This window comes from Bufo gargarizans, chromosome 3 (assembly GCF_014858855.1).
Source record: "Bufo gargarizans isolate SCDJY-AF-19 chromosome 3, ASM1485885v1, whole genome shotgun sequence".
NCBI classification, from domain to species: domain Eukaryota; kingdom Metazoa; phylum Chordata; class Amphibia; order Anura; family Bufonidae; genus Bufo; species Bufo gargarizans.
In genome coordinates this window covers 491458391-491472005 of record NC_058082.1, presented here as the reverse complement: position 1 = coordinate 491472005, position 13615 = coordinate 491458391, and the positions used below count along the sequence as shown (strand labels likewise).

Here is a 13615-nt window from a genome sequence, read left to right as displayed (position 1 = left end):
ACAGAGCTCCGTTCCCTTTAAAATATGACCTCTACAGCACCCCGCCCCTTAACACTAACCTTTATAGCGGACCGTCCCCTTAACTGTGACCTGCACCGTTCCCTGCCCACTGAACTGTGACCTCCACAGCACTCCGCTCCCTTTAGGCCTCTTGCACACGACCGTGTGTCTCCCGTGGCTGTATTGCGGCCTGCATACGGCGGGTCCCCAATACACGGGACACCGGCAGTGTGCCTTCTCTTGACTGGGTCCACAAGTTCGGAGATGCGGTGGGGAACAGAACGGAAGCACTACAGAGTGCTTTCGTGGGGTTCCGTTCCTTGCTTCCGTTCCGCAAAAAAATATAGAACTTGTTCTATCTTTTTGCGTAACAGACAGATCAGGGTCCTGATCCGCATGCGGCTTGCCCACGGTTGTTCATGTGCAAGAGGCCTAACAGTGTCCTCCACAGCACTCTGTTGCTCCATCTATTGCTGGAACAAAGGCACATCTGGAAATAAGGTACTAAGTGCTATTAGGCCATGGCTTTACTTCAATAGCGATTATCCTGGTGACAGATTTCCTTTAAAGCTCTCCTACAGAAAATGTTGACAATATAACTAATGATATTAGACTTGTACACGACTAAGGGTACTTTCACACTTGAGTTTTTCTTTTCCGGCATAGAGTTCTGTCCTAGGAGCTCTATACCGGAAAAGAACTGATCAGTTTTATCCTAATGCATTCTGAATGAAAAATCGAAACGGATAGACGGATCCGTTCTTGCAATGCATTTGTAAGACGAATCAGGATCCTGATCAGTCTTAAAATGCAATCAGTTGGCATACATTCTGCCGGATTCCTCTGCCGCAAGTGTGAAAGTAGCCTATGGGTACTTTTACACTTGCGTTTTTCTTTTCCGGCATAGAGTTCTGTCCTAGGGGCTCTATACCGGAAAAGAACTGATCAGCTTTATCCCCATGCATTCTGAATTTTTATATGATGTATGTGTTATTGTATTAGTATTTTTATATGATTGATGTATGTGTTATTGTATTTGTATTTTTATATGTTGTATGTGTAACATTAATTTACAGCGCCATGAAATTAATGGCACTTTCAAATAAATAATAATGTCTCCAAGTGTCTCCGTACTTGGCTGCATATCTGCTCTGCTGCTCAGAGACGTAGTAGCTGAGCTCTTCCAGGACGCGCCCCTTCTCTGCATGTAAAGAAACGAAAGTAAAAGCAGTTTAACAAGGGAGGGATTGAAACTGCATTGACAACTAGAATGGAGTCTAACTGTCCCATCTCGCTCATACTATGTGTGCTGTTCATAGGCGGTAAGAATCTGTGCATTTACTGTATTCAGTCAAGCTTGTAGACACAGCAGTAGATCTATGGGACTTCTCATGGTAATCTGCCAGGCTGCAGTTATAACTCCACTGTAAGACCACTGAACTGAGCTGTCTGTAGTAAGAGCTTCATAGTGGGCAAGACATCTGGTAATAGAAGTGTACTAAGAAATTATTAAAAGACCTAAAGGGGTTCTCCAGAACTACAAAAAGATGGTTTCCTTTCCCAAAAAACAGCACCGCACCCATCCACAGGTTGTGTGTGGCATTACCACTCAGCTCCATTCACATCAGCAGAGCTGAGTTGCAATACCAGACACAAACCATGGACAGGTGTGGTGATGTTTTTGGGAGAAGGCAGCCATCATTTTGTAGTCCCCCTTAAGATGGCCATACACATTAGATAGAAGTTGATTAAAGGTTGAATAGCAGTTTTCGGCTCCTTGCACACAAACCTAGTTTGTTTCCGTGTCCGTTCCGTTGTTTTTGCGGATAGGATGCGGACCCATTCATTTCAATGGGTCCGCAAAAAATGCGGACAGCATACCGTGAACTATCCGCATTAGTATGTCTGTTCCATTGCCCCGCAAAAAAATTAGTACACGTCCTATTTTTTTTCTAGTTTGCGGACAAGGATAGGCATCATTACAATGGATCCGCAAAAATAAACGGATGCCATACGGAACGTCATCTGATTTTCGTGTGCATGTAGCCGAACAAACACAGACATGGCCTAAAAACATTTTAGTCCATATTGACCGTCACAGTTGTTCAAACTGCCCATACAAGTTCAATAAAACCAGGGATCTTTCTGGGAACGTTCTTTCAAAGCAACATCTTTTGTTCACAGACTTTCTTTCTTTGAATGAAAGATCCTTTGTCTGACTATTGGACGCAAATATTAAAGAAGCACTCCAACAAAAATGTTTATTCTCTGACCTGTTAGAAAGGTACAAGATGTAATCTGTAGTGAATGTGATCTTCTTACCAGTGACTGTATTTGTGAGTTATAGGGTTGGGCGATATCAAAAATATTCCCACGATAATAATATATAGAAAGTTATTGTGATAACGATATATATCGTAATAAATGCCTATTAAGGGGGGAAAAAAAACACTCAAAACATGTACCACGTGTTTCCTTGTTGCCCCCATACATTATAATGTCTTCTTGATGCCCCCATGCAGTAATATCTCTTAGTTGCCCACCAAGAACGGGGACACTGTTTCCCCCCAAATCTGATGGGGCGGCCGTGCCCCCTGCTGCTCCATTCATTCTCTATGGGAGTGCTGGAGATAGCAGCGATCAGCCATCTTCACTGCTTCCATAGAAAACGGGACATCCTAGCAGAAACCCCTGATAAGTGGGTTGTTCGGAGTGTGCCCATTATTGGTGCACATTATCAGGAAGGGCACCTTGTCATCATAAAGATGCCTTTCAGTCAACTAAAACACTGGGGGTCATTTACTAAAGACTGGAGCTTCCCATATGGGTCTTAGTCCCTACACACTACAGCCATATTACCGCAGCCCCCAGAGCGCAAGTGACTGTTCTCAGCCCCGGCCTGTCTGTGCAGCAGCCCCCACAGTGCAGTAACTGTTATCCAGTGCCGGTCTCTCTGTGCAGCAGCCCCCAGAGTGTAGCGACTGTTCTCAGTCCCGGCCTGTCTGTGCAGCAGCCCCCAGAGTGCAGCGACTGTTATCCAGCGCCGGTCTCTCAGTGCAGCATCCCCCAGGGCGCAGTGACTGTTCTTAGCCCCGGCCTGTCTGTGCAGCAGCCCCCAGAGTGTAGCGACTGTTCTCAGTCCCGGCCTGTCTGTGCAGCAGCCCCCAGAGTGCAGCAACTGTTCTCAGCCGCGGCCTGTCTGTGCAGCAGCCCCCAGAGAGCAGCAACTGTTATCCACCGCCGGTCTCTCAGTGCAGCATCCCCCAGGGCGCAGTGACTGTTCTTAGCCCCGGCCTGTCTGTGCAGCAGCCCCCAGAGTGCAGCGACTGTTATCCAGCGCCGGTCTCCTGGCTCTGGGGGTTTACTTTTCTGTTACGGCGTTCACCACATAGATATTTTTCAATACTTTAATAGTTTGGACTTTTTCGGACATGGCGATACCTAATTTTTTTATTGTTTATATTTTGTTTAATGTAAATTAGGAAAGGGGGTGACTTAAAAATTTATTTTTATTTTTTTACTTTTTTATTTAATAACTATTAGCCCCCTTATGGGGCTAGAACATGGGATCTTTTCATCCCTTGTCCTATTCACCCTAATAGAGATCTATTAGGGGTGCATAGGATCTCACACTTGCCCTGTGCTTTGTGCACACGGCAGCAGGGAGATTACCATGGCAGCCATGGATGGCTTCAGTAACATCCTGGCTGCCATGGTAACCGATCGGATCCCTGAGAATTCACTGCTGGGCCTCTGATCAGAAGCTGCCACTGCACCACCAATGAAGAGGGGAGGGGACCCTGTGGCCACTGCCACCAATGATTATAATACTGGGGGGGCTTGGGTGCACTGCGCCACCAATGATTATAATTTATAATACTGGGGTATGGGAGGGGGCGCACTGCGCCACCAATGAATGTAATTAACCTCATATTACACAGTCGGGACTCGACCTCAATGACAGGGATCCTGCCGAACCGTACCAATTAGCCCCTCAGGTGCCGCATTTGAGGGGTAAATTGCCTCGGTTCGCAAGATCACCGCTTCCTGTCATTGAGATATGGCCGGCACCCGCAGTCTGTTTGAATTTAGGGTAATTCTCATTGGTGGCGCAGCGGCCACAGCCCCTCCCCTCCCCCTCACTATTACCTTCCCATCGATGGCTCAGCGGCAGCCGGATCACAGTGGGGAGGGACTCTCCTTCTCCACTGTGACGGCTGTAATGTGCGCCGGACGTTTTAGAGGCATTCAGCACTGTGACGTGCGACTGCCCCTATGACGTCGCTAAAATACCGCGGTAATTAAGAAATGGCTATCACCATTTCTTAATACCACGGTATATCATTAATGCCAGTTTATTGCCTAACCCTAGTTATAACCTCCCTTCTGATCCTCAGCTGTGTCATGTCTCCAACACTCTGATCTAAACTGACACAGGACAGGAAGTCAGTTACTTCTCTATTCATTCCTATGAGACTGAGACTCCCATAGGAATACATAGAGAAACTGGATTCCTGTCCACACATAAGATGCTGTGTTAAACATCACCGACTTCTTTTCAAAGGATAATGGTTCATTATCAGTCGTCTGAAACGATCATTCACTGCAGGTCAATTTGCGCTGCACATTTTTTTATGAATCATGTGGATTTGATTTAACTTCTGGTACTGTACAACGGTGGAGATTTACCACGTGTAAATCTGCAACTGCAAATCCACGGCGTATCTGCCACGTGTGAGCCCACCCTCAAGGTGAAACTATTTACTCTCATCCTAACGTTGGAATGGCAGTGCACTAAAGCTGTATGCCTCCCTACCTTGAAGATGTACAACCTATGGGCACCAATGCTCGTAGAAGAGATGAAATAAAGGGGGCATTAATACGCCTGTGCATGAGCCCTTGTTGTATATGTTTGGTTTCGGCATCTGCTTTTTGTTACTGGTGTTTAGTGTCTTGTAGTTTATAATCCTTGTGTACTTGCTGTGACTGGGGTCAGCCCATTTTTTTTATTTATTTTTTGTGAGCTTATGGCAGTTGTCTGCTTCTACACATTAATAAGTTCAAAAAGGCAGAGCTGGAGTGTAAAGTATAGAGGAGGAACAGAGCTGAAGCAGCCTGAGCCTGTGCAGAGGTCGATCTCAAAGCACTTCATATTACTATTGCAGTGCACTAAAGCTGTATGCCTCCCTTCCTTGAAGATGTACAACCTATTGCAGCAGACCGGACCGCAGGGGCAGTATTTGAGTGCACGGTGGGATGATGGGGGTAGTAGTCTTACTCACGGTTTTGCAGCTCCCTGGTTCGGTGTGCAGTGATGGAAGTGAAGAACACAGTGCTAAATCCTCTGGGGCACTCTCTATTGCAGAGAACACCATCCAGATGAAAGTTGAGGTGCCCTTGATGGTAATGGGCATGCTCAGGGTGCTTTGGTGGCTGGGCCCCTGTGTTCGTGACGCCAGCACCGTGAGGAGATGATGTGGAATAAGGAGACCAAGTTTCTTAACAAACTCCCAGTACTTTACTGAAGCTGATCCAAAGGTCATCAATGTATGCAAAAGTCATTTACAGCAAGGCAGCTTTTACATTGATTCAGATTAGTTCCCAGAAGTTGCATAAGGGGCAGTTTTCTATGACAATCAATCTTTCTCCCTTGTTTTTCCAGCTAATGCAAAGGAGACTAGAGCCTGATAAACGACAGTTACCTTCCTTTGCCAATATTCTCACTCCCTCTCTGAGTTGCCTGGTTCTTCTGTAATCTTTCCCTTCTTTGGGCTGGTGCATGGAACTAACTATGGAGTTTTTATAACTCTCCAAAATGGCTGCTGAGGTGCAGCTTTGTCCTCAGACATCACACACACACTGACCTTCTTCTCCTTCTCCTCTGTACTGTGTGCGGGGCGGAGTCATCCCTGGGAGGCTTGTTAGAACCTCCCCCTCCCATGCAACTTTATTTGAACTCCTATACAAGCACAATTTACATGAAACACAATCACAGTATTAAGCAGTGTGTTTCAGGACACTGCACTATGGGCGCCAATGCTTATAGGAGAGATGAAATAAAAGGGCATTAAAGGAAACCTGTCACCAGGATTTTGCGCATAGAGCTGGGGACATGGGCTGCTAGATGGCCACTAGCACATCTGCAGTACCCAGGTCCCATAGCTCTCTGCGCTTTTATTGTGTTAAAAAACAGTTTTGATTGATATGCAAATGACCTGATATGAGTCCTGTAGCTGGAGATGAGTCAAGCGGAAAGGAGCCCAGCACCGCCCCGCATCCTCCGAATCTCCTCCTTGTAGTTCATTCCCTGTGCTGATGCCAGTACAGGGAATGAACATGATGCCAACACTGCGCATGCGCTAGCTCGCGCATCAAGAGATTTCGGCGCTCCAGCTCTGTGACGTCAGCCAGCAAGGAGGAGATTCGGAGGACGCGGGGCGGTGCTGGGCTCCTTTCCGCTTGACTCATATCAGGTCATTTGCATATCAATCAAAACTGTTTTTTAACACAATAAAAGCGCAGAGAGCTATGGGACCTGGGTACTGCAGATGTGCTAGTGGCCATCTAGCAGCCCATGTCCCCAGCTCTATGTGCAAAATCATGGTGACAGGTTTCCTTTAACCCTACAGGAGATCTCTGGGACTAGTGCTATTTTTCCACTAATATCACATTTGGCCACCAAACAAAAATTTCCGTACTAGACTGTATGGGGTGTGTTTTATTTTCTACATTGAAATACAAGTATTACAGTATGTACACAGAGCATGCACTGTGTGGGTACCTGGTGAATTCTGACCCCCTAAGCAGATATTCGCATTTGTCCAATTTGGTGCAGAAATCACTGTGACTGAAAATCAGTTTCGTTTATCTGAATGATGTTTTCTGGCCGCAAGCACGTGGATTATTTCAGGTTCCATTCAGATGAATGGGAGAGTTGTCAAAAAACTTTTAGGAACCGTTTTTGGGGGATATGGATATAGGTGGAGATTTATCAATACCAGCGCTTTCTGCTCTTGTCTTGACATCCTCTGCGCTGCTGCAGGACGCACTCAATTTATGACGAGCCGCAGGCCTCATTATAAATTTGGCACATCATCTGGCAGTCAGTCCGCCTAAACAGCCTAAATCTACTGCAGCAGCGTAAGAAAGCCACTTGAAGCAATTTTTTAAAGAGTTACATGTAAAAAGTAAAAAACGCACATTTTTGCAATTTTTTAATGCCACTTTTCTGGCGCAAACTGATGATTCAGTGTTTATTTTTTGGAGGAATGCTTAAAGGCTACAGTATGTACAGCTTCGGGAGCAATTTTTTATGATTGCATTTTATTACTTTTAAAATATTCAGCTGTTCCGTCACAAAGGTTTAACTGTTCAGCTGTGTTAATGGTACTTTTACTTTGTGCCGGTTATCTAATTAACCTTATCGCTAAATTACTAAAATGTCATTAACACTTATTTAAGCCACATTCTTATCAGTTGCGCTATAATGAACTTTTAGGCGGTCAGAGATAAAGAGCTTTCAGCTGAGCTGCCTGACTGAGACCCTGGTACTAGAGAGTCTCAAGGCTGTACAGAGAAAGGGGCTCACAATTTTTTTAACAAAGGCCAATTGAAAAAATATATATGTTTAGCACAAAATGAGTGCAATGCAATAATAAAAAAAATGCCCCCAAAGGTGTACATAACCTTTAAGATATAAGAAATGTTTTGTTGTATATGTTTGGTTTAGTTATCTGCTTTTTATCACTGGTGTTTAGTGTCTTGTAGTTTATAATCCTTGTATCCTTGCTGTGACTGGGGTCAGCCCCATGTTTTTGGTGAGCTTGTGGCAGTTTTGTGCTTCTACACACTAATGAATTCAAAAGGGCAGAGCTGGAGTGTAAAGTATAGAGGAAAAACAGAGCTGAAGCAGCCTGAGCCAGTGCAGAGGTCGGTCTCAAAGCACCTAATATTATCTGTGAGCTCTGTAGAAAGCAGAAGTCAAAGAGGGCCCTAAGAATAACCACACTTCAAGAGCTACTGCAAAAACCAGTCTCTGTCTCCAGTGACGCTCACAGTCTAATTACCCTATATCAGACACACACTAGGGCCAGTCTCATTAAAAATCATTTACCCTAACAGTATGCCTTCAATTGCTATTGGTAAATGCTCCACTTTTGTATAGGCTAGCTTCCAGAGAATGTTCTAACAATGGTCCATGAAAACCACATATCTATTGACTTTAATGTGTGTATTTACTATGGTGACACCACGGAAGCATGTCCCTTCCCGAATATTGTAGTCTCTGGGTCAGTGAAAACCACTGACAATACAGATATTCCCTGTTTGGTCGGTGGTTTTCATGGACCATTAGTAGGAGATGCTCTGGTTTTCAGCCTAGCAGTGTCTGCGGAATACAGACCTGGATGTATGAAAAAGACCTTACATACAAAACCTGACAGAACTTCCGATACATTCTCATAGGGACCTGCCCATCAAGGCTTCACAACTAATCATTTGTGATTACTTAGTGGTCAATCTCTGTGACAGATTCACTTTAACGCATCTGTACTACATTTTGCTTGTGGTTCTTGTGCATTTTCATAGTAATTTTACCTATTGATAGGAAATACAACTTTTATTTTTTATTTTTATTTTTACAGGAAATTGTTCCATTGAAGAAACCGCAGTCCTAAAACTACCCTGTTTATATGGAAGTCCACAGCACAATCTGCTGGATAACCAGCCTCTTACTCCAAATACAGCCTGGGTAGTGCTAGCAGGTGGACAGGACCGTAAGGTGGAGAATTTAGATTTTGAAGGCATCGTATTTATTTTAAAAGGTGAGGACCTGATATTCTTTAAGGGGTATTGCTTTTTTTTTTTTTTTTTTTAGCATGACCACATATCCGTTAGAAATTATCCTGCATCCTGATCAGGCAAAAATATGAGCAGAGTAGACTATTGTCCTGACCATGCCTTATAGATATAACAGGAGAATAAAAATATATATTTCTGCTAAAATTTCCTCATGTCGTTTAAGAATTCTGTAAGTTCCTCTGTAGCAACATTCTTCAAACTGACATTTTGTTAGTTTGCGTCTAAGGTTCCTACAGAGTTACAGATGTGTCCACCCTTACCTTTGCTGGAATATAATACAATATTGTGACATATTAGCAAAACCCTAGGTAGGCTGCAAGTCACAACACAACCACTGGGTGGCCACACCTAGACACACAAAGCATAGACAGATTGTGACAGAGTATCGCAAAACCATGTTTTGTCTTGTTTTTTAAAAGCTGGTCATCTTGATCCACACATCTCGGGAAATATTGAGGGAATGGAAGAGAAGATATATCTATATCTTAATAAGGGGCTTTTCATGGAGCTTCCATCAGCATTTCTGTCACTTTCGATTGTATAATTAAGAGCAAATTACCGAATTTGAAATGCTAATCAGGCAAATCTCATAGGCAATGGAAGATTTACATTCCACATCATGCACTGTAGCTATTGAACATGCATAAACATACAGTATATGAAGATTATTTGGGATCTTGCGTCCATTGTGTATGCTCAGTCATTCAGATTCTAAATAATGGAATACCTTAAACTGGGGGCCCCAGAGATATCATCGGTCAAATCTGTACAGATTTATCAATTGCAGACCAACTGATGACGTACAAATCCTTGTAAGTGGTGTAATATCCATGTACATCCAGCAGATGGCGATATAACACCATGCAAGAATTTTAGAATTAATTCCTATCTACAATGGTAAGGACTAGCTCTAGAGCAGGGATGTCAAACTCGTGGCCCTCCAGCTGTTGCAAAACTACAACTCCCATCATGCCTGGGCATACTACAGCTATCAGGGAATGATGGGAGTTGTAGTTTTGCAACATCTGGAGGGCCATGAGTTTGACATCCATGCTCTAGAGAAAATGAACCCAGGCTTGTCAGACCACAGGGGAGGGTGCCTGGTTAATAGAAAAGGTCAGAAATTGATGGAAACACCACTGAAATGGTTCGGGAACAGCATGGGGAGGATGTCTGAATGCATCTTGGACTCCCAGGTCGCTGTTGGGAACGATGTTGTCCTAGTAGTACGCCACTTTTACAGACTGACAATAATACGCACAAAACCGAAGATAAAATCAATTTTAGAGGAAAAATTGTTAGGAAACATTCTTTCCTGTATATTTACTTGTATATAAAGTGCAAGTGCTGACAAACATTACAAGGAAGAGGCACTCCGATACAACCTGTATATCACATAAAGGAGGGCCTCATTCACATTGTGGTACAATTGTTCAGGTAGTGGGACTCCTACACTCATAAAGCCTATGAACTAAGTAAAAGGGCTTCCAAAAATTACATGGAACCGGCACTCCAATACACCCTTTATTACACATAAAGAAGGGCATCATACACCCTTTAACAAATTATGATTAATGGCCTGCTGATGAGCTGACCCTCTAAAAAATTATATGTGAGGGCATGCAGGTGAGCTGACCCTGTAAAAGATTTTAGTTGTGGGCCTGCTGGTGAGCCTACTCTGTAAAACATATGCGAGGGCCTGCAGGTGAGCTGACCCTGTAAAACATTATATGTGAGGGCCTGCAGGTGAGCTGACCCTGTAAAACATTATATGTGAGGGCCTGCAGGTGAGCTGACCCTGTAAAACATTGTATGTAAGGGCCTGCAGGTGAGATGACCATATAAAAAATTATATACGAGGGCCTGCAGGTGAGCTGAACCTGTAAAAGATTTTAGGTGAGGGCCTGCAGGTGACCTGACCCTCTAAAAAATTATATGTGAGGGCCTGCAGGTGAGCTGACCCTGTAAAATATTGTTAGTGAGGGCCTGCTGGTGAGCTGACCCTGTAAAACGTTATATGCGACGAATAAGCATGTTGATATGATGGAAGAGGAGGAGGAAGATGAGAAAAGGAAGATTCATATACCCTTGTTTGAGGTGGAAGGGATGCATGGGAACACAGTGTATTCAGTACATTATAAACAACACATTTAAAGTGTCTTTATGTTCATCAGCTTTCGTCTGGTGGAGTCGAGAACTCATGGTCAATCCAGGCCTTGTTCTTTTTTATAAGGGTCAACCTGTCAGCATTTTCAGTTGACAGGCCGATACCTTTATCTGTTATAATGCCACCAGAAGCCCTAAATACCTGCTCAGACAAAACGCTGGCGGGAGGGCAGGCCAGCACCTCCAAGGCGTAGAGCACCAGTTCGTGCCACGTGTCCAGCTTGGACACCCAGTAGTTGTAAGGCACTGAGGTATCATTGAGGACGCTGACACGGTCTGCTATGGGTCAGTGACTTCATCGTCCACCTCTTCCACTTCCTCACTCTGCTCATCCTCCTGACTTGTTGACCTAACCACAACCTCAGTGATTGACAACTGTGTATCATCCTTTTCATTCATCTCTTGAGACAGTAATTGCCATTGACTTATTGGCAACTGTATCTCATCATCATCCACCTCATTAACCAGTAATTGCTTTTCCCCACCATCATCTTTTTGTGACTGTGGATGCTCAAGAGTTTGGGAATCAGGGCACAAGATCTGTCCCTCTTCAAGCGTGCTTGGTGCTGAAAAGAGCTCCTCGGAATAGCCGAGTGTGGGATCACTTGTTTGCCCAGAGTCTCCATGGTGGGTGGAAGGAGGATCAGGGTGAGTATTGTGTTCAGCAGACTCTTGGCTACTGAGACTGGACTTGGTGGAAGACAGGGTGGTGCTTAACCGACTGGAAGCATTATCTGCTGCAATCCAACCGACCACCTGGTCGCACTGGTCTGACTTTTTAGAGTGGTGTCCTACGCCACCCTAAAAACTGGGACATGAAGCTAGGTATCGTGGATAATTGTTTTTCTTGTGCTCTGGCAGCAGGCACAGTTTCACCGCATCCAGGGCCACGGCCTCTGCGTGCACCATCAGCATCACGGCCACTGCCCCGTCCCTTGCTGCTCGCCTTCTTCATATTAAATGTTATATATGCTTGTCACGTGTACAGTAGCGTAGGATTTGGAAGTGTATGCGCAAACAAATTTAAGGTATTTGTGATGTGTAAACTTCACACAGGAGATATCCCGCAGATAATGTCAATGCTGTCACCAGCGGCTAATAAACAATTACAGGGAATGTCACAGGTATTTGGGATAAGGAAACGTTATACAGGAGAGGTACCACCGGTAATGTCACTGTCCGCAGCGTCTAGGCAAAAAAGTACACTGTATGTCACAAATTTCTTTCAGCGCACACGTTACACTGGAGATGTGGCACTTGTTATGTCACTGTCAGAAGCGGACACCGTTTTTTTTAGAAAAGTACACTGTATGTCACAGATACATTGTTTCAGCGCACACGTTACACTGCAGATGTGGCGCTGGTAATGTCACTATCAGAAGCGGACGCCTTCTATTGAAAAAGTGCATTGCATGTCACAGATATTTTTTGGATGCGCACACTTTGCACAGGAGATGTGGCGCAGCTAATGTCACTGTCCGCAGTGCACACCGTCTACGGAAAAAGTACACTGGATGTCAGATAATTTTTGGATGCGCACACTTTACACTGGAGATGTGGCGCAGCTAATGTCACTGTCCCCAGCGGACACCGTCTACAGAAAAAGGACGCTGTATGTCAGATATTTTTGGGATGCGCACACCTTACTCTGGAGATGTGGCGCAGCTAATGTTGCTGTCTGCAGCGGCCTAACTAAAATATTTGTATATCACTCCCTACACTGTCTGTCCCTTCCTCAGCACAGCTCCCCCTGACTAAGGCCTCATGCACACGACCGTTGTGTGCATCCGCGGCCGTTGTTCCGTTTTCCGTTTTTTTCGCGGACCCATTTACTTTCAATGGGTCAGTGAAAAAAATCGGAAAATGCACAGTTTGGCTTCCGCGTCTGTGAACCGTTTTTCCAGTCCGTGAAAAAAATATGACCTGTCCAATTTTTTTGACTGACAACGGTTCACGGACCCATTCAAGTCAATGGGTCCGTGAAAAATCACGGATGCACACAAGATAGTCTTCCGCGTCCGTGATCCGTGTCCGTTTTTCCTATCATTTTCAATGCAAACTTGACTTAGTTTTTTTTTTCACTTTTCATGTCCGTGGATCCTCCAAAAATCAAGGAAGACCCACGGAAGAAAAAACGGTCACAGATCACGGAACAACGGAAATCCGTTTTGTGCATGAGGCCTAAGACTGAGCTGAACACGCGTCATTGGGTGCTATGTAGCACCCGATGACGCGTTCCGGCCAGCCAATCACTGTAATGCCAGTAACCAACATGGCTATGGCATTACAGAGAGGGCAGTACCCACCTGCCCGTTTATTGGCTGCGTAGCAGCCAAGAAACGTGCAGGGAGGAGACTCGAGCATTGCGCTGGTGTCCGGCCGAGCATGCCCGATCAACACTACTTTCAATCACTGTTAATAGCTTTTAGTTCACCAGCATATTACTTATCAGTTTACAAGAAGGAGTGGCAACAATAATAATGACATACAGTATATAAAAAAAAATGATAACAGTTGAGCAGACCCTGTCCGTGGGCAATTACAATCGAGATTATCTTTGCTTTGTATTTTGCAGTTACATTTTTCAGTA

General features: G+C 44.6%; 1 protein-coding gene across 2 annotated transcripts in view; it reads left to right on the top strand.

The window, feature by feature from the left end:
- The first annotated feature begins 1252 nt into the window (after nucleotides 1–1252).
- Nucleotides 1253–13615, top strand: part of LOC122933010 (tapasin-related protein-like) — a 34867-nt gene continuing 22504 nt past the window's right edge. For both annotated transcript variants that reach the window (XM_044287739.1, XM_044287738.1), the window contains exons 1-2: nucleotides 1253–1322; nucleotides 8643–8822. In XM_044287739.1, the coding sequence (XP_044143674.1) occupies nucleotides 1271–1322; nucleotides 8643–8822 (232 nt within the window). In that variant the 5' untranslated portion in view covers nucleotides 1253–1270. The remainder of the gene's footprint in view (nucleotides 1323–8642; nucleotides 8823–13615) is intronic.